The 19897-nt window shown below is 42.1% G+C and overlaps 1 protein-coding gene across 22 annotated transcripts in view; it reads left to right on the forward strand.

Annotated features, from left to right (window-relative positions):
- The window catches only part of DLG1 (discs large MAGUK scaffold protein 1), a 348066-nt gene that overhangs the window by 214597 nt on the left and 113572 nt on the right, over nucleotides 1-19897 (forward strand). For all 22 annotated transcript variants that reach the window (XM_069727207.1, XM_069727208.1, XM_069727203.1 and 19 more), the window contains 6 exons: nucleotides 1742-1911; nucleotides 6396-6532; nucleotides 12415-12559; nucleotides 14863-14989; nucleotides 15350-15506; nucleotides 17403-17505. In XM_069727207.1, the coding sequence (XP_069583308.1) occupies nucleotides 1742-1911; nucleotides 6396-6532; nucleotides 12415-12559; nucleotides 14863-14989; nucleotides 15350-15506; nucleotides 17403-17505 (839 nt within the window). The remainder of the gene's footprint in view (nucleotides 1-1741; nucleotides 1912-6395; nucleotides 6533-12414; nucleotides 12560-14862; nucleotides 14990-15349; nucleotides 15507-17402; nucleotides 17506-19897) is intronic.

The raw sequence follows: 19897 nt of genomic DNA on the forward strand, positions 1-19897 counted from the left end.
CGCCATGGAGAGCGATCTGCTGCCTGCAACATCCTTCAGCATGACCGATTTGGCAGTGGGTCAATAATGGTGTGGGATGGCATTTCTTTAGAGGGCCGCACAGCCCTCCATGTGCTCGCCAGAGGTAGCCTGACTGCCATTAGGTACTGGGATGAGATCCTCAGACCCCTTGTGAGACCATATGCTGGTGGGGTTGGCCCAGGGTTCCTCCTAATGCAGGACAATGTCAGACCACATGTGGCTGGAGTGTGTCAGCAGTTCCTGCAAGATGAAGGCATTGAAGCTATGGACTGGCCCACCCGTTCCCGAGACCTGAATCCGATTGAACATATCTGGGACATCATGTCTCGCGCCATGTACCAACATCACATTACACCACAGACTGTCTAGGAGTTGGCGGATGCTTTAGTCCAGGTCTGGGAGGAGATCCTTCAGGAGACCATCCACCGCCTCATCAGGAGCACGCCCAGGCATTATAGGGAGATCATTCAAGGCATGTGGAGGCCACAAACACTACTGAGCATCATTTCCTTGTCTTCAGGCATTTGCACTGAAGTTGGATCAGCCTGTAACTTCATATTCCACTTTGATTTTGAGTATCATTCCAACTCCAGACCTCCGTTGGATATTAGTTGTGATTTGATAATTTTTAGGTTTTATTGTTCTTAACACAATCCAGTATGTAATGAATAAAAATTTACAACTGGTATTTTCCATTCAGTGATATCTAGGATGTGGGATTTTAGTGTTCCCCTTCTTTTTTTTTTGAGAAGTGTATATCGTGTGTGAGTCTGGGGGGGGACAGGAGACCTCCTGACATCCACATGCAACAATTGTTTGTAGAGATGGGCGAATCTGAACAGTAAAGTTCGGCGTTCGTACCAAATACCTACTATTCGTGCACGGACACCGAAAATGGACTTCACCTGGAAGTCCGTGTTACTGTTTGGGTTTGGCTGCCTAAACACCGGGTGTTTGCTGCGCATATGGCAGCGCGGCAAACACGGCTTTTAATCAAAATAACAGCGTGAGCCCGCAGCTGTAGTCCGGGATATAAAGTTTACCTCCGGTCACTGGTGTCAGCCGATGGGACTTCCGCTCCCATCAGCCTATGCCTGCTTCCGCTAATAACAGTGAGAGCAGGAGAAGCTGATGGAAGTATTCATGCTCTTGTGCTCTAAATTAATAATGACTTAAAAAATGACGTGTGTTCCTCCATATGTTTGATAACCAGCCAGGCAAAACTACCAGCCTGAGAATACCAGCCCCCCAGCTGTCAGCTTTAGCAAGGCTGGTTATCAAGAATAGAGGCGACCCCACGCTGTATTTTTTTAATTAAATTAAAAAAATTAAAAAAAAGTGAGCCCCCGCCCCTCTCCCCCCCCCAAAACACCTAATGCCTAATTCTACTGAATCTCTTGTCTCCTGTAATAAAACAAAAGTAAAAAACAACGATAGCCCTCACTTGTCCATTGTTCTATCCATATCTGGGGGATAAACCATTTTCAACCGGGACTGTGCCAAGATTCAACCGTCCAGGCTGAGAACCACTGGTGACTGGACTGCGAGCGCAGCCTCCAAGACCAGCGGTGATGTCATCGTGGTTACCTCCGGTCACTGAGGCTGTGTTCCCTGTCTGGCTGAACTGCCGTGACCTTGGGGAGATCCCTGCTAGCACCATAAGAGTTTCTCCGTTTTTGCATTTTGTAAATCCCCTATTCTTTCATACTATTCTCCTTAGAGTTAATGACTGTATATTACGGGTGAATGATGTGGACGTACAAGATGTGACACACAGTAAAGCTGTTGAAGCGTTAAAGGAGGCAGGATCTATTGTGCGCCTATATGTAAGAAGAAGAAAGCCAATAACTGAGAAAATAATGGAGATAAAGCTTGTTAAAGGCCCCAAAGGTAAGAGGAAAATCCATAGCATTCATTAATTCACTGCACAATGCCTTTATTCCACCTTTCACACAGCACCCTGCACGTAGCTCCAGCAGATGATGGAGGGTTATAGTCACTAGGTACGCTAATGGCATGTGACAATGTTGGTTTACTCAGACTCCCTGCCAGTGTAGCCTCATTTCCTCTGAAGTTTTCAGTGTGATCTTTCTGGATTTCAGTGTGCTGTGCTCTGTAGTCTGGCACCTTAAGCAAGCCTCTGTATCTGGACTGTGGGCACCAGATACTCTTTAGTTCCCTGATAAGGTTGCCAAGCAACCGGAGAAAAGCGCATTGCAGAACATGACAATTCTGAAGGGATGGAAGGGCTCGTCATTGACAGGTTTAGGTGGGTGATATTTGAATAGCTTGTGATACAGACCAACCACATGTCCCTGTTGGATTCAGAGCCATATTCTTTATTTCAGGTATAAATGTGTATTCTAGCTGCTTGAAAGAGCCATCGTAATACTTCCACCTCGGCTGGTACTTTTATAATTGCAACCGTGGCATAAGTCTCCAGTTCACAAAATAAAGTGCTTTGTGTTATCCAAGCAGAAGATATTCTATAATATTCTGGTTACTCCCAGAGTGTCCATAACTATTCCGTGTGACTGCATCCACATCCATTGGCATGACAAGTGGATAAAGGGATCTGAGGCTACATTCCCACGGTGATGCCTGCAGTTGTATTTATTGCGAAAAAGTGCCAGGAAGCCACACATTTCACCCTTTCGCCTCACAAAGGGTGAAGCTCGCACCTATATTCGCAGTATGGATTGGCTTCTGCAGCACGTCCATGACAGTATTTAGATTCTCATGCACTTCACTGGCTCTGGAAAATGTAGCAGATTTTTCTGCAAGCAAATACTCTGAAAAATCCGCTTTGTTTTCCCTCACATGCTGCTGTGTAATATATTGTAGTATCGCAATCCCCAATATTATGGCTGGATCTGAAATGCTGTTCATACTATCTTTAATCTGAAAATAGCTTTAAGAATTGTTTACATTTTACCCTATAAAACAATGAGTGATATAAAGAACTATTTAATATTCTGCAGTATTTCTCTGTTCACATGTAAATTTGTGCCATTGATATTAATATGTGCTAATCGTACTATAGCAAAGTCCATTTCCACTCATAGGGTTATAACAGTAAGTGAAATTGCTCTCCGAGCCAGTACCGAGTATTGCAAACCGAGATGTCACTCTGCATATGATCTGCTCTGTCAGTAGGTGCTCATTGAACTGTGATCATCAGCCATTATCGCTTACTAAACTGCCTGATATTTCAGCAAGAATATTATATATATATATATATATATATATATATATATATATATATATATATATATATATATATATATATATATACAGTGGGGCAAAAAAGTATTTAGTCAGTCAGCAATAGTGCAAGTTCCACCACTTAAAAAGATGAGAGGCGTCTGTAATTTACATCATAGGTAGACCTCAACTATGGGAGACAAACTGAGAAAAAAAAATCCAGAAAATCACATTGTCTGTTTTTTTAACAATTTATTTGCATATTATGGTGGAAAATAAGTATTTGGTCAGAAACAAACAATCAAGATTTCTGGCTCTCACAGACCTGTAACTTCTTCTTTAAGAGTCTCCTCTTTCCTCCACTCATTACCTGTAGTAATGGCACCTGTTTAAACTTGTTATCAGTATAAAAAGACACCTGTGCACACCCTCAAACAGTCTGACTCCAAACTCCACTATGGTGAACACCAAAGAGCTGTCAAAGGACACCAGAAACAAAATTGTAGCCCTGCACCAGGCTGGGAAGACTGAATCTGCAATAGCCAACCAGCTTGGAGTGAAGAAATCAACAGTGGGAGCAATAATTAGAAAATGGAAGACATACAAGACCACTGATAATCTCCCTCGATCTGGGGCTCCACGCAAAATCCCACCCCGTGGGGTCAGAATGATCACAAGAACGGTGAGCAAAAATCCCAGAACCACGCGGGGGGACCTAGTGAATGAACTGCAGAGAGCTGGGACCAATGTAACAAGGCCTACAATAAGTAACACACTACGCCACCATGGACTCAGATCCTGCAGTGCCAGACGTGTCCCACTGCTTAAGCCAGTACATGTCCGGGCCCGTCTGAAGTTTGCTAGAGAGCATTTGGATGATCCAGAGGAGTTTTGGGAGAATATCCTATGGTCTGATGAAACCAAACTGGAACTGTTTGGTAGAAACACAACTTGTCGTGTTTGGAGGAAAAAGAATACTGAGTTGCATCCATCAAACACCATACCTACTGTAAAGCATGGTGGTGGAAACATCATGCTTTGGGGCTGTTTCTCTGCAAAGGGGCCAGGACGACTGATCCGGGTACATGAAAGAATGAATGGGGCCATGTATCGTGAGATTTTGAGTGCAAACCTCCTTCCATCAGCAAGGGCATTGAAGATGAAACGTGGCTGGGTCTTTCAACATGACAATGATCCAAAGCACACCACCAGGGCAACGAAGGAGTGGCTTCGTAAGAAGCATTTCAAGGTCCTGGAGTGGCCTAGCCAGTCTCCAGATCTCAACCCTATAGAAAACCTTTGGAGGGAGTTGAAAGTCCGTGTTGCCAAGTGAAAAGCCAAAAACATCACTGCTCTAGAGGAGATGTGCATGGAGGAATGGGCCAACATACCAACAAGAGTGTGTGGCAAACTTGTGAAGACTTACAGAAAACGTTTGACCTCTGTCATTGCCAACAAAGGATATATTACAAAGTATTGAGATGAAATTTTGTTTCTGACCAAATACTTATTTTCCACCATAATATGCAAATAAAATGTTAAAAAAACAGACAATGTGATTTTCTGGATTTTTTTTTCTCAGTTTGTCTCGCATAGTTGAGGTCTACCTATGATGTAAATTACAGACGCCTCTCATCTTTTTAAGTGGTGGAACTTGCACTATTGCTGACTGACTAAATACTTTTTTGCCCCACTGTATATATATAATTGCTGTGGCCATTTGCGAAGTGAGTAGTGTGCAAACAATGTCAGGAGTCAGCGATTTAGTTTGCCTATGTAATGCAGCATAGTCTAATATTAAAGCATCATGCGGATGATCTCGTGTATGTGTTTGCTTCTTTTAGTTGATACGCCATTTCTGAGTTATCGGCCATGTTGCTTCCTTCTTCCCCTCTGATATGGTTTCCCTGATGTAGCCTATAATTCCCAAGATGCCTTTGGCTGTGCAGCGGGGGCAGGGTCTCATCCCACTGTACTCAGCTGGTGGGGCAGCTTCAGCCTGGCTTCTCTGACACCTGCTTGCTATTGGTTTCTTCCTGACATAAGCCGGTGTCAGGGAATACAAGAGGAAGCAGCATTTTCTAGGATTAACTAGAGTACACACACAATTAGCATAGACAGGCAGTCGGGATCAAGGGCGGTTGTATGGACTCGCCAGCAGAAATGATTTCTTCACTTGCACAGGGAAAACACAGAGGAGCCTTTAGGGCAGAGGCTTCCTTGGTGAACAAGGAGGGCTGTCTGAGAGCTGCCATGAGGGAATTGATAGGTCATGTTCACATGCTCCCTCAGACGTCTGATTTTTCTCATATCCAAAAAAAATCATTTCATTAGTGTTTTTCAGATTAGAAATAAAACAGGACTGAAAGAGATTTTTCAGCCATTTTATATCAGTCTGTAATAAATGGACCGCACATAGATAGCATCCCAGTACTGTCCAATCTTTTATTATTGTTTTTTTTCATGGAGCCATAGTCTTGCATTGGTGATTTTGATCCGACAGTCTGATCAATATTGGATGAGTCTCTGCTTTTGCACGGACTGCTCGGTCCGAGGAAAAAAATACGTCCGTGAGCAGCCCCTTAGACAATATTAGGTGCCAGTGCTATCCATGAAAAACACGACCACTCGTATGATCAGAATCGGACGTGTGACGGAACTCTTTACTGATGGAAATGGCTTCACCTATAAATACTGATTTACACGTATTGGACTATTGTAAACTTCTTTTAGTTTTTTTTTCAGTACATGCTTACAAATATATTCCTGACTGGGCTTTATCTGTCCCAAAGCAGAAGTTGGCTGTAAAATGCTGGCGTTCTTCATAAAACAGCGATGATTGAACAGTTTTCTTCACACCCCAATGTTACCATTTTTATTGTCAAAGCCTTCTATTCTTCCACAGTCTGCCGCTGTCAGGGCGGATGGTACAGTGCCTGAATGTATGGACACGTCCCCAACTGTTAGTAAATGAAGAGCACAAGTATTTAGTAAAACGGATGCCTCCGCAAAGCTGAGTGGTCCTTAACGTATACTGTCATAAAGGAGCAAAGGACTGATCCGTTAAGATCTTTTATAAAGTAGCCAATAATACCTTATTGATATCTCAATGGGTTTGTGTTTGCAAGATTAAATACGTAGCAGTATGAATATATGTTTTTTTATTCTAGGCCTTGGCTTCAGTATAGCTGGCGGTGTTGGAAATCAACACATCCCAGGTGACAACAGTATCTACGTCACAAAAATCATTGAGGGTGGTGCAGCACACAAAGATGGCAAGCTTCAGATTGGGGATAAACTCCTTGCAGTAAGTATGCATTGCTAACATGATTGTAGAATGGTAAAGGAGCCATCTTGCAGAAAATAAACTACCTCAACTACTTCACTACTATCTCAATGTATTCTATGGTCTGCAGCTTCATTCTTACACATTGCTTCTCTGCCTAGACTCTTAAGAGCTGACATGGAGAAATCACAGGGAGGCCAGTGAAGCAGGCTAGATCAGCATATCCTGGGGATTCCCGGAGCACCCTAGATACAGCCATCCAGGCAGCAGAGACACTTTGGAGAACTGTGGTAGTCTGCTGCCAATCATTGTGCACACTTCCCTACAATATCACTGCTCTCCTGGGTTCTCCAACTTAAAGGGGTTGTCCACTACTAGGTTAACCCCTTCTATAAAAAATAATAAAGCCTGTACTCCCCTCCATCCCACTCGCGGTCCTAGAGCTGTGATGCGGTTGAATGACACATGCCTGGCGCCTGATCAGCGCTGGCGTCACTGTGTCTGCCTTTGGAAACACTTAACATGAAGAGGAAGTCAGACAGCACTGATTGGGCGCCGGTGTCACGTGTGTCAGCACCGCATCACGGCCCCAAAGAAAGAGAGAGTGCCGACATCCCGGGAACGGCGTCTGGAGGGGAGTATAGGCTCTATTTTTTTTTTTATCAGTGCTGAGCATTTCATTTAGGAAGTGATTGTCCTAGTAGAAGACAGCCCCTTTAATGTTCATTTATGGAGAAAAATAATATAGTCAACAGTATTTGCAGGGTGTTGAACATAAGGAGGACAAAGCTTTGTCGGGAGGGAAGCAGTCTGAGTGCTAACTGCCTGGAGGGCTTTTCTAGATGCAGATATAATCCTTTAGTACACGTGAAGTTATCTGTCCAAGGGAGACCGATTCATGATTTTTATAGAAGAGAAATCTCTGCACTGTGAGCCAGAATAAGAACATGTGACCAAGAGGCACCCATAATTAAAGGGTTAAAAAGGAAGGGTGCAACTGCAATTAAGTAGATTACTGCAGCCAAGTTAAGGTACTGTCACACTAGACGATATCGCTAGCGATCCGTGACGTTGCAGCGTCCTCGCTAGCGATATCGTCCAGTGTGACAGGCAGCAGCGATCAGGCCCCTGCTGGGAGATCGCTGGTCGGGGAAGAAAGTCCAGAACTTTATTTCGTCGCTGGACTCCCCGCAGACATCGCTGAATCGGTGTGTGACACCGATTCAGCGATGTCTTTGCTGGTAACCAGGGTAAACATCGGGTAACTAAGCGCAGGGCCGCACTTAGTAACCCGATGTTTACCCTGGTTACCATCCTAAAAGTAAAAAAACAAACACTACATACTTACCTACAGCCGTCTGTCCTCCAGCGCTGTGCTCTGCTCTCCTCCTGCTCTGGCTGTGAGCGTCGGTCAGCCGGAAAGCAGAGCGGTGACGTCACCACTCTGCTTTCTGGCTGCCCGGCGCTCACAGCCAGACCAGAGAAGCAGAGCGCCGAGGACAGACAGCAGAAGGTAAGTATGTAGTGTTTGTTTTTTTACTTTTTAGGATGGTAACCAGGGTAAACATCGGGTTACTAAGCGCGGCCCTGCGCTTAGTTACCCGATGTTTACCCTGGTTACCGGCATCGTTGGTCGCTGGAGAGCTGTCTGTGTGACAGCTCTCCAGCGACCAAACAGCGACGCTGCAGCGATCCGGATCGTTGTCGGTATCGCTGCAGCGTCGCTATGTGTGACGGTACCTTTAGCCTCTAGTTAGCTTTTATAAGCAAAAGAATAAAAAAAGTGCAGCACTTTTAAAGGGAACCTGTCACCTGAATTTGGCGGGACTGGTTTTGGGTCATATGGGCGGAGTTTTCGGGTGTTTGATTCACCCTTTCCTTACCCGCTGGCTGCATGCTGGCCGCAATATTGGATTGAAGTTCATTCTATGTCCTTCGTAGTACACACCTGCGCAAGGCAATCTTGTAGTGTAGTGAGGGGGTAGGATAGGGAATTTTTAATTAAAGTATATTAGAAAATAAATTAGGTTATGAAATAGGCATGTAGGATGAAAATTAATTTGTACTTCAGACCACCCCTTTAAGGTCAAAATTAATTGTCATTAACCCCTTTACGCCGCCGCCCTTTTTCGTTTTTGCGTTTTCGTTTTTCGCTCCCCTCCTTCCCAGGGCCATAACTTTTTATTTTTCACGACATGCGCAGTACTAGCATGGGGCATGTCGTGAAGGGGTTAAGAGGTTAAGGATCCAAATGTGATGACAGTTAGCTTAAGTTATTATAGCATGGATGTTTTCTGTGCCTAAGTTTCAGCACATATAAGTAGTAATTCATAAACTATTTCAAAGTCTGCTGAATAATTTATTGTGTTTTAATGAGGGCATTTGTCCTATAACAGTTTTTGCCCTAAGCATTAAAATGTTAACTAGATTTTAAGTGCAGATTATTGTACGTATTTGGCATTTTGCACTTGATTTAAATTATGCTGTGTATGTATAAAATGAGTGTAACTGGAGTTTGGGTCGAACAGAACATTTTTATTTCCCTTATCCGACAATTTTATGTGCTTTTGATCTCATGGTTGCCTACTGGTGAAGTGGGGATGCCGTATGTATATCTTAAAGATAAGCTGTAAGCTTAGTTTTGTATTGTAAACACATGGCTGTAATGTGCTGTAATACTGATTACATTGATACCTTTAGGTGCAGAAATACCCGTTGTGGTTCTTCTGTAACCCGCATTTGAAGCTTTCTGCTAATTAGGTCTTCTCCTCCCTATTTGTTATTCCCTGGCCCCTCTGCGGTCTGTGAATGCCAGAAGAGAGTTCACACAGAGGAGGCAGCGGAGGGTCCGTGGGATGACTGATAGGAGGGGAAGACCCCGTACAGTCCGGCCCCTGTGCACCCAAATCTAATTAGCTGAGAACTCCAAATAAAAGAACCACCACAATGTGGATTTCTTCAGCAAAGGTATCAATTTAATACAGTGCTACTACATTTATGTATTTACATTACCAAATTGTGCGAACATGTTCTCTTTAATCCCCTTCCCAACATATGACGTACAGTTACATAACAGGCCACCGAGCTCTCATCTTTCCTGTTGGATGATAGCTGAATTATTCAGTCATCATCTGCCTCTAACAGCCGGGGTGTGTGTCATTCTATGCACCCATCGGTGTGCCCACAATGTGATCTCGCGGCGCCGATTGTTTGCCATGGCAGCCGTGGGTCTGCTGAAGACCTCCGTACTTGTCATGACGGTTCTCCTGTGGAAGCCAGAAAGTAGTTGGCGTTCATAGGAGACTGATTTTTCTCAATATATAGCAGTACTGTAACACACTGCTGGGTGTAGCACACTTTGTAAAATTATGAAAAAACAGTTAAAATGACCCTTCTTTTCCCAATTAAAAATAAAGAAATAGTAAAAAAAAAATACACACATTTGGTATTACTACGTCCATAAAAGTCAGATTTATCAAAATGTAAAATAAATTAATGATTGCGTGATGAGAAAAAACAATCAAACTACAGAATTAGGTTTATTCGCCCGCCTCTGCACTGCAATAAAATGCTATAACAGAAGATCGAAACATCGTATTTTGCCCCAAATGGTATAAAACCGTCAGCCCAGTGTGCGTGTGTTGTGGCATTGCATTATTTTTGCAATTTTGAAGCACTTGGGATTCACTCCCTCTGAGTGTTGTCTTTCAAAAGTACAATTCGTCTACCTTAAAAAAACGAGCCCTCATGAAAAAGTTATGGCCCTTGGAAGAAGGGGAAGAGAATACAGAAATTGGGTGTGGTAGCAAGGGGTTTAAAGTTCACCCAAGCACAGGAAGAATCCTCTGTGAAAGAGCATAAGATTGTTCAGACATACAACATAAGGCAGTCGTGAGGCTTGCCTCCTACAATCCAAAGGATAGGTCATCGATATATAAAGAGAAGAGAAAATATGCGGCACTCACCCCAAGTTAGCAGTGGAAATCGTGAACTTTATTGGAGAAAGTATATGGAGTACATCCGTCAGGACATCAGGTATACAGGAGGGTGCGGTATTGGAGTATGTAGTGGAGTACCAATACCGCACCCTCCTGTATACCTGATGTCCTGACTGATGTACTTCATATACTTTCTCCAATAAAGTTCACGATTTCCACTGCTAACTTGGGGTGAGTGCCGCATATTTTCTCTTCTCTTGATCTCTTATGGACTCCTGTTACACATTCTGTATGCTGAGCACCATAACCCCTAGCATTCGTGACGCCTGACAGTCGTTTGTTCGCCATCAGTCCTGCTTACTGGGAATCGTATTGCTCTAGTGCCGTTCTTTTCTTTATACTCGTTGTGGCTAATCATCGATATATAGTCTCTGGACAAACCCTTTAATTTACTGCATTGTAATCGGCAGCTGCTTTTTCTGGTAGACGTTTGTATTCTGAGAATACGGGCTTCATTGAATTACAGCAGTATGGATCTGTATGCACCTGATGGAGTGAACATGGCACTTTTTAAACATGTTTACTCTTATATGAATTTCTAGCAGTAAGAGCTGTGACATTGTATTACAGTAAATTTAATGTATCAAAATGGTGATTCAGTCAGTATGTTTAAAGGAGTATTCCCATTTCAAGATTCTATCCCAATATGTAGTAGGTGTGTATTGTTATTCCAATGAATGACAAGTTTTCCTGACTGCTTTGTGCCAACGTACAGATAAAGGGATATTCCAATCACCAAGATCCTATCCCAGTATGTAGTAGCTGTAATAATAATAATATTGGCAATTATCTCCAATTAGAAATGTGGTATAGTTTATCTGATTTTCTATGTCTCTTTCCTCGTGTACGCATGACAAGACCTTGGGTATCCATGGTTACGACCACTAGCAACTAGCTAACTGTCATTAGATCAGTGGTTGTAACCATTGATACCTAAGGTCTTGCAATTTCTGCACACGAGGAAAGAGACATAGCGAATCAGAAAAACTATACTACATTTCTAATTGTAGGTATTTGCTAATGTTATTATTATTATTATTATTGCATTTGTCATACACTGGCATAACAATACACATTCTCGAATAAAATGGACAGAATGTATCAATGGTAAAATAAAACGGGTTTGCAGAACTTTTGGTTATGAAACCAACCCTTTTAAAGGGAATCTGTCAGCAGGTTTTTGATATGTAATCTGAAGACAGCATGAGGTATGGGTTGACTGAAGCTGTTAGGCTAAAGCTGGGCCACAATTGTTGTGAGTATTGTGGTGGTTTCTCCGCATCTATTCTCATGTATAATAAATGACTTAATAGAAAAGTAAGATTTCACTTGAGGTCAACTCAAGAACTTTGCTTTTTCAGGTATTTTATTTTAATGAACAAATACAATTGAATCACTAGTCTTTGACATACTTCAGAGTGGGGTGCTCAGTTTGGCTAGTTTTCGAGTTCCCAGGAACATAGTTCTGCACTTTCTTTGTGATCTAATGGCCTTGAAATTTCCTGTCAATTGCGATGTTGTCAGGGGAATTCACTTACTTTCTTATACATAGCCTGATGTGCCAGAAAGATCACTACAGGACTACAGAGGGCTGCTGTGTACGAGTTCAAGGTTAGGTGAAGAAAAGCAACGTATCACTACCAGCATTCCTCCTGTATGAAGATCTTTCCTCTTTTTCCAGGTTTACATTTTTTATGTGTACTTAGATTCATTCTATCAACCGAATTATCCTTATTTTCTGTAATGTAGACACATAAACATGTTCAAGATGAATATAAGCAAAGTCTCTCATTCTCATCTGTGGGGATCCCAGAGGTCAGACCCTCATCAATCATAATGGTCTTGGTTATATGCCATCAATTTATAAGATGGAAATAACCTTCTAATTTATTTATTTTCTCGCAGGTAAACTCTGTGTGCTTGGAAGAAGTTTCTCACGAAGAAGCTGTTACTGCTTTAAAGAATACTTCAGATTTTGTGTATCTCAAAGTAGCAAAACCGACCACCATGTTTATGAATGACAGCTATGCTCCTCCTGATATCACGAATTGTGAGTGGTGAATATATATCATCGAGAAATGTCCTCTCTGATCCTTCTTGTTTAGCTTGGCTGTCTTCTCTAAATAGTATGGAGTATTGAGAAGTTGGGAGAATTACGGTACATTAAATTATTAATGGGGTATACCTTCAGTAACACAGTTGGCTAGGTGATCATTGTTCTTTAGGTATGGTTTATCTATATGGCATAAATATACCCGGCAGCCTCTGTTTTGTAAGCCAGCCTTAATAAAGGGAGCGATGGAGTAAGATGTGCTGAATTCTTTAAGAGGTGTGCCAGGGACTTGTTGGTTTCTGCCCTAATTCTTGCCACTGTGATGTTAATTATTCTGAATTTGTTGGGCACGCTTCACCATACAATGACCTGCGCACACTCTGCCCACTTTTCTGGAAATGGCATAAAAAGTTCTAGTCACAAAATATTTGCTCAACTTGAAGTTGGAACCATTTTTTTTTCGACATTTCAAGTAGTTTCATGGCAGAATTCTGGCAAAAACCCTATGTGACCAAAATGTGATGGCCAGGTAGCCATTCTTATGAGCTTGTTAGACATCCCATGCCTAAACCGCTAGTGTACACCGGAGCTTGTCATATTCATGCCACCTGAACCACAAGCAGCAGCCAGAACATCTACTGTGTAAAACTGCCAGCTTCTCCCCGCCCCCGATTACTTTACCCAAAAAGTTTCTAAGTAAAATAAATAAAATATTACACATAGGGCGAGAAATGTCAGTGAGCTGGAGCAGGGCAGGGATAAGTCCCCCACCAGCTATTATAGGAATATTTTCTCTTAAATTAGGTTGATTAATCTTCGAATAGACCAACGACATCTGATACTTGGGGTTCAGACACCTAGCACCCCCACTGATCAGCTGTCTGGCTGCCACTGCTGAAGCTGAAAACTGCACCACTTTTCTCTACGTAGTGTCTGCTCCTTGGTGCTGCAGCTTAGCTCCTATTGAAATGAATAAGAGCCGGGCTGTACTTCTTTGCTAAACAGTGAATGGAGGGGTGGTGTTACAGCTTCTTTCCCTGTTTTATGTATCGCCGCTGCTGAAATTAAAGACTGATAATTGGTAGGGGTGTTGGGTGTTAGACCCCCCAACCCATCTGATTCTGATTACCTATTGATCTGATTGTCAAAGTCCTGGACAGCCCCTTCCATACAGAGTTTAATCCTCTTTTGCAACTTTATAGCCTCCACTCTTCTTGCCTTAAGGCTATGTGCACACATTCAGGTTTTTTCGCGGTTTTTCATGGTAAAAACGCTATAAAAACTCATTAAAAACGCATACATTATGCATTCTATCATTTAGAATGCATTCTGCATGTTATGTGCACATGGATGCGTTTTTTTCCGCGAAAAAAACGCATCACGGTAAAAAAATGAGCATGTTCATTATTTTTGCGGATTTTCTGCGTTTTTCCCGCAATTCTATGCATTTGGGAAAAAACGCACCAAAAACGCGTCAAAATCGCGGTAAAAACGCATGCGGATTTCTGGCAGAAATGTCCGGTTTTTGTCAGGAAAATTTCTGCAAGAAATCCTGACGTGTGCACATACCCTAATACAAGATTTGGACAGATTTGAAACTTTGCGTACTTTCAGCCAAAATAGTGTTTATTCATTAAGTCGGACACTAATGCTGAACAATAAGATCTGGCTTGTATTTGCAATTTCAAATCATCCCAGTGGTGGTAGGTGGACTTGAGGCCAGGGCTTTGTGCAGACTACTCAGGTTCCTATGCACTGTTGTCATCTATACATGTCTTTATACACCATGCTTTGTGGCAGGTGCCCCCTCAGAGGCTTGGTATTACATGTGTGATCTTGGGCTTCTGTGCAATTTACACAGTGGTTGGAAGCATTACTCTTGGTCTACTGCCTCATGGCTGAGCTGTGGTTCTCTTAGATGCTTCCATTTCATAGTCATGGCACCACTAGTTCAGGGACAAGTCTTGCGGTTCATAATCGGCGTAAAGCGTCTTGTGGCAAAGGTGCCTTCACCTGTCAGTGCTCAGCGAGCTCTACAGTAGGACCCATACTACTACGCTATCTCTGGAGATTGTATGCCCCAAGTTATATTGGGTGTAAGGTAAAACGCCTACACGCAGTACTTAGGAGTATAGAAAGCATGCTTTATGCCCTGCAATGTATTCTGCACGATTATATAGACAATACACTCTCAAGTCCTGCATAATAAGAGTTATTTTTTATTTTTTTTTTATCTATCATGATTTTTGTGTATAATTTCTGTATACTAATGTTTCTCACTGTGTATACTTTGTGCGCAGCATATTCTCAGCAAACAGATAATCATATCAATTCTCCTGGATTTCTTGGACATCCATTACCACCATCCCCTAGCCGATATTCTCCTGTCCCAAAAGGAATGCTTGGAGATGATGATGATTTAACACGGTAAGTCCCATATGTCGCTGTTTGATGATTTATATGTGGTCCTTCTGGAATTGCATCTTTTGGGATCACATTAAAGGGTGGAAACTTCCTTCTTCTTGGATTCATCTAATATTGCCCAGCACCTTCTGTTTTCAGGTGGAGGTATGCAGTAGCACGAATAGTAAAATAAATAACATTTGACGAAAGTTACGCTCCTTGCTACAATTTCATATAAACAGGCATTTTCTTTCCACTGCCTAATCCTAGCCGTTGTTTCCATGTTTGTTTTTGTCTTCTAATATTGTTATCCTGATTTTTTTTTTTTTTTTAGGGCGATTCTTCATTTATAAGGAATATAATCTTTTTTGTCTTTTTTTGCAGAGAACCACGGAAAATTATTTTATTTCGAGGTGCCACAGGCTTAGGCTTCAACATTGTTGGTGGTGAAGATGGCGAAGGAATCTTTATCTCCTTTATTCTCGCTGGGGGACCTGCCGATTTAAGTGGAGAGCTTAAGAAGGGGGACCGTATTATGTCGGTATGTTTTACTTAAGATTTCTAGGAGTGTCCCCCAGCTATATGTCAGATTCTACTTGTGTACAGATTACCCAAGTCACATTCCCTATCCTAAGCAGCAGGTGTATCACTTGAACCCCAAGATTTAACAGCCAGCAACTGTGATTTGGGGGCGCATGAGTAGAACAGCTGCAGGATCTGGGTGTGTGAAGTTAAATACTTCATAATACAAAAAAAGCAACATTATATAATTCATATGTAATAACAGGTCTGTGTGTAACCTGTGATATTTCTACTGCTAGCCAGATAGAGGTCTTACTGTCTTCATTTTGAGCAAACTTTACTACCATTGCTACAGGTTACAAGATAATGAATAGCAGAAAACAATGAGAATGTCGTTAATATATTATTTATATTATTATATATAATGTTTTCCTATCCTTATTTTTTTTTTTTTTTTTATACATCAGTGGGGGTCTCAGTAAGAGCATCCGTAGCATTCATTGAAAAGTGTTGTTTCCTTCTTTCCAAATATTCGCTCCTGGTGAATGGTTTCTTTAAATCTCGTACATGCCTCAACTAATAAACAGAAATTTTGCAGATTGATTTTGCTAGTCATGAACATAGTGGTGTAAGGGACTAAAGTATGGATTTAATGTTGCCCTAGGACACAAAATGGCAAGTGCATCACTCACAAATAGAAAGTAGATCAATCTAACAGAACGGCTAATGTTATGGGACGTTGTATTGTGCGATGCTTTTGTTGTAACCTTAAAAATAGAAAATAAAATGCAAGCAAAAGTGCTATTATAAATACACTCAAATGCATATATTCACACAATTGCGGAGTGGTAAGGTATGGTTTACTTAAAGGGGGTTGTTCACCTTCATCCAAAAACAAAAATGTATGCTTACTTTTTGTGTGATTATTATAACATGTGATCCTTAAAACCAATGTCGCATCGCCTGGAGACCCGGCATTGACATCAGAGCAATGGAGCCAGGCCTGGGTTGTTAATTTCTTTTCTTGCAATGGGCAGTTTAACTGTTAAGTAGGGATTACCAGTAGTGGACAACCCCTTTTAAGTAGAAAAAGATATGAAAAGAGAAAAAGTGCAAAAACACGCTGGCCAAAAACTAATGCCTATTCAGTATCTACAGTCGTTGACTACGCAGACTATATCACTACGCGTTTAGCTTCATTTATATTATTTGATCATCAGCAATACGGGAAAAGTATAGAGACGAATGACTGTTGCTGTGATTATTCATCCCCATACAGTTTGCGTTACTGTGTGCAGCACATTCCTGTTTCACAAGGGCTTATTCTGCCAATAATTCATGATTTTTATGCCGGCAGAAAACGTGATTGGCTGAAAAAACATGCAAGCATTAATTTGCCAGCTAATTATTTTTGTGGCTATAGAGCGATTTTATCAAGGGGATTGTAGGAGTATTTGACGGTATTAAAACAAGTAAAAATAAGACACTCAAATTTTGTTGCAAATTTATTAATTACAATTTTTAATTTCAAAGTGCCACATTCACTGCAATAGGGTGGTTCATTCCAATAGGGGTGAAAGTGCAGCCCCCAGCCACAGCCACTAATATAGCTGATGAAGCTGTGCTGTGTACTCTGCAACTGATCATATCCAGCTGGCACAGCAGATCAGCAGGAGTTATCTGCACAGATCTGATATTGATGACCATCAACATAAAAATACTGGACAAAACTAGCATTGAACAAGTGTATAGGACACTAAAAGCCACTTATATATTCACTGATGAAGGGTCTTTAGGCTTGTTCACTATCCCTGCTTATGTAAATATGCCTATCATGTCCTTCCGATTAAAGATTTTTCTCGGGGTTGTGACACATTTAATGTGGTGCCATGACCTTTTATTCTTAATCTCCTAGGTAAATGGTGTTGATCTCCGAGCAGCCACTCATGAACAAGCAGCAGCAGCTCTGAAAAATGCTGGTCAGACTGTGACCATTATTGCACAATACCGTCCAGAAGGTAAGCGGTGTGTTTTTTTTCTTCTCCCGGTTATTTAGAGAGAGTGGTATTTTTAAGCCTTTTTTTAATTAATTTTTTTTTTTGCTTGATAGAAACATATGTAGTACTAGATGGCAGCCCGATTCTAAAGAATCGGGAGTCTAGAATCCATATATACTTTATTTATTCAAATGTAAGAATAATACAATTAATAAATAATAGTAAGAAAGAACAAAAATAATAGGCAGTATATGGAGAAAACACCAAACAAAAGTTCAAAATTGGTGTGAAAATGTCACTGAACCACTTCACAACTAAATATGTATAGTTTTGGTAAATGGTATTATCATTTTTTTGACGAAATTCGGCAGGAGCTTGAAGAGCAACGTCACTGGGCCCGCCTCCACGCAGTAGAAACTTGCTGTGAGGTAAAAATTCAAAAATCACACCAAAATGGCGGGCGGAGTGTGTCACAGTACGGCACGTTTCTGATTGGTCGCTCGCAGCAGGCGGCAACCAATCAGACACTGGACACTGTTGACGTCACTTATCTCCGGACATTAGCTCCGGACATTAGCTCCGGACATTAGCTCCGGACATTAGCTCCGGACAAAGCCACGGAAGTTGGCACAAATTGCAGGAAGTAGTATTCTAGGCAATTATATATTAGATATGAAATTAAGTGCTCATTCAGACTTCAGTATTTTCTATGCACGATAAAAATGGATTGACTAGAGGCTGATCAGACTCTAGTGAGTGTGGACCGAGTGGCACTTGATGGTTGATTTAATTAGCCATCAATTACCTTGACTGTTAACCAGTTAAATGCTGCTGTAAGTCACTGACAGGGGCATTTAACATGCGCAGACAGGAAGCGTGTCATTGATCCCGCCCATAGGTGCCGTGTCACGTGATCGTGGGGCTCCGTGGGTTGTCATTAGATATGAGCGAGTGTACTCGTTGCTCGGGTTTTCCCAAGCACTCTCGGGTGACCTCCAAGTATTTGACTGCTCGGAGATTTAGTTTTCATTGCAGCAGCTGAATGATTTACAGCTATTAGCCAGGCTGAGTACATGTGGGGGTTGCCTGGTTGCTAGTGAATCCCCACATGTAATCACGCTGTCTAGTAGCTGTAAATCATTCAGCTGCCGTGATGAAAACTAAATCTCCGAGCACTAAAAAATACTCGGAGGTCACCCGAGTGTGCTTGGGAAAACCCGAGCAATGAGTACACTTGCTCATCTCTAGTTGTCATGACATCCAGGGGCCCATGGCCTGCATTCATAGGAGATCGTGATTTTTGCTATACATAGCAGTCCTGAAGCACAGCTATTTATAGTACAGGCGATGGGACGATCGCAGCTCAAGTGTCCTAAGAAGACTATTAAATACAGTAAGACGTGTAAAGAAATAAAAAAGATCAAATAGCCCCCCTTTTGCCCCATTAAAAATAAAACAAACAAACAAAAAGTCTCATCTATCAAAATATCTACTGTATATACTCGTGTGTAAGCCGAGTTTTTCAGCACATTTTGTTGAGCTGAAAACGCCCCCCTTGGATTATACACAAGTCATTGTCCAGAAAGCCGGTGGGAGAAAACGAGCGGCGGAGCAGCGTCTGTGGCTGTAACTGTGCAGTTGCTACAGAGAAATAAATAATTTCTCTTATAGCACACATTGACAGCTGCATCTGCAGCCGTCGGCTTCCAGAAGACATCCTCACCCTCCTCCATGCCGTCGCAGCATCTCTATGGTTCCTGTGCCTGCAGCTCGTCCTATGCTGAGCGGTCACTTGGTACCGCTCATTAAGGTAATGAATATGCATGTGTCTCCACTCCCATAGGCATGGAGCGCATATTCATTACCTTAATGAGCGGTGCCACGTGATCGCTCAGAACAGGAAGAGCTGCAGGAGCCGGGACCAACGAGATGCTACGACGGTGCGGATGAGGGGGAGTAGGATGTTTGTTTGTTTTTTTTGTGGTTTTTGTTTTTTGGGAATAGGAAGCATGTATACTGGGGGGGGTGTTGGAACCATGCATACACTGATGGAACCGAGGGAAGCATGCATACGACGTAACTGGGGAAGCCATGCATGCAACGATGGGACGGGGAGGAGCCACACATACTAGGACAGGACCAGGGTGAGCCATGCATCCAGGCGAGGAAAGGGGGAAGCCACGCACAGCAGGACAGGACGGGCGTGAGCCGTGCATACCAGGACAGGATGGGGAAGCCACGCATAGCAGGACAGCGACGGGGGGGACAAATTTCAGATTTTTTTTATTCATCACTTAAAAAATATATACACACGTTTGGTATCTGCATACTCGTACTGACCTGGGGAATAATATTGCCAGGTCAGTTTTACTATATATTGTACATGGTAAATAAAAAATAAAATTGTGGAATT

Source organism: Ranitomeya imitator, chromosome 5, assembly GCF_032444005.1.
Source record: "Ranitomeya imitator isolate aRanImi1 chromosome 5, aRanImi1.pri, whole genome shotgun sequence".
Taxonomy (NCBI): Eukaryota; Metazoa; Chordata; class Amphibia; order Anura; family Dendrobatidae; genus Ranitomeya; species Ranitomeya imitator.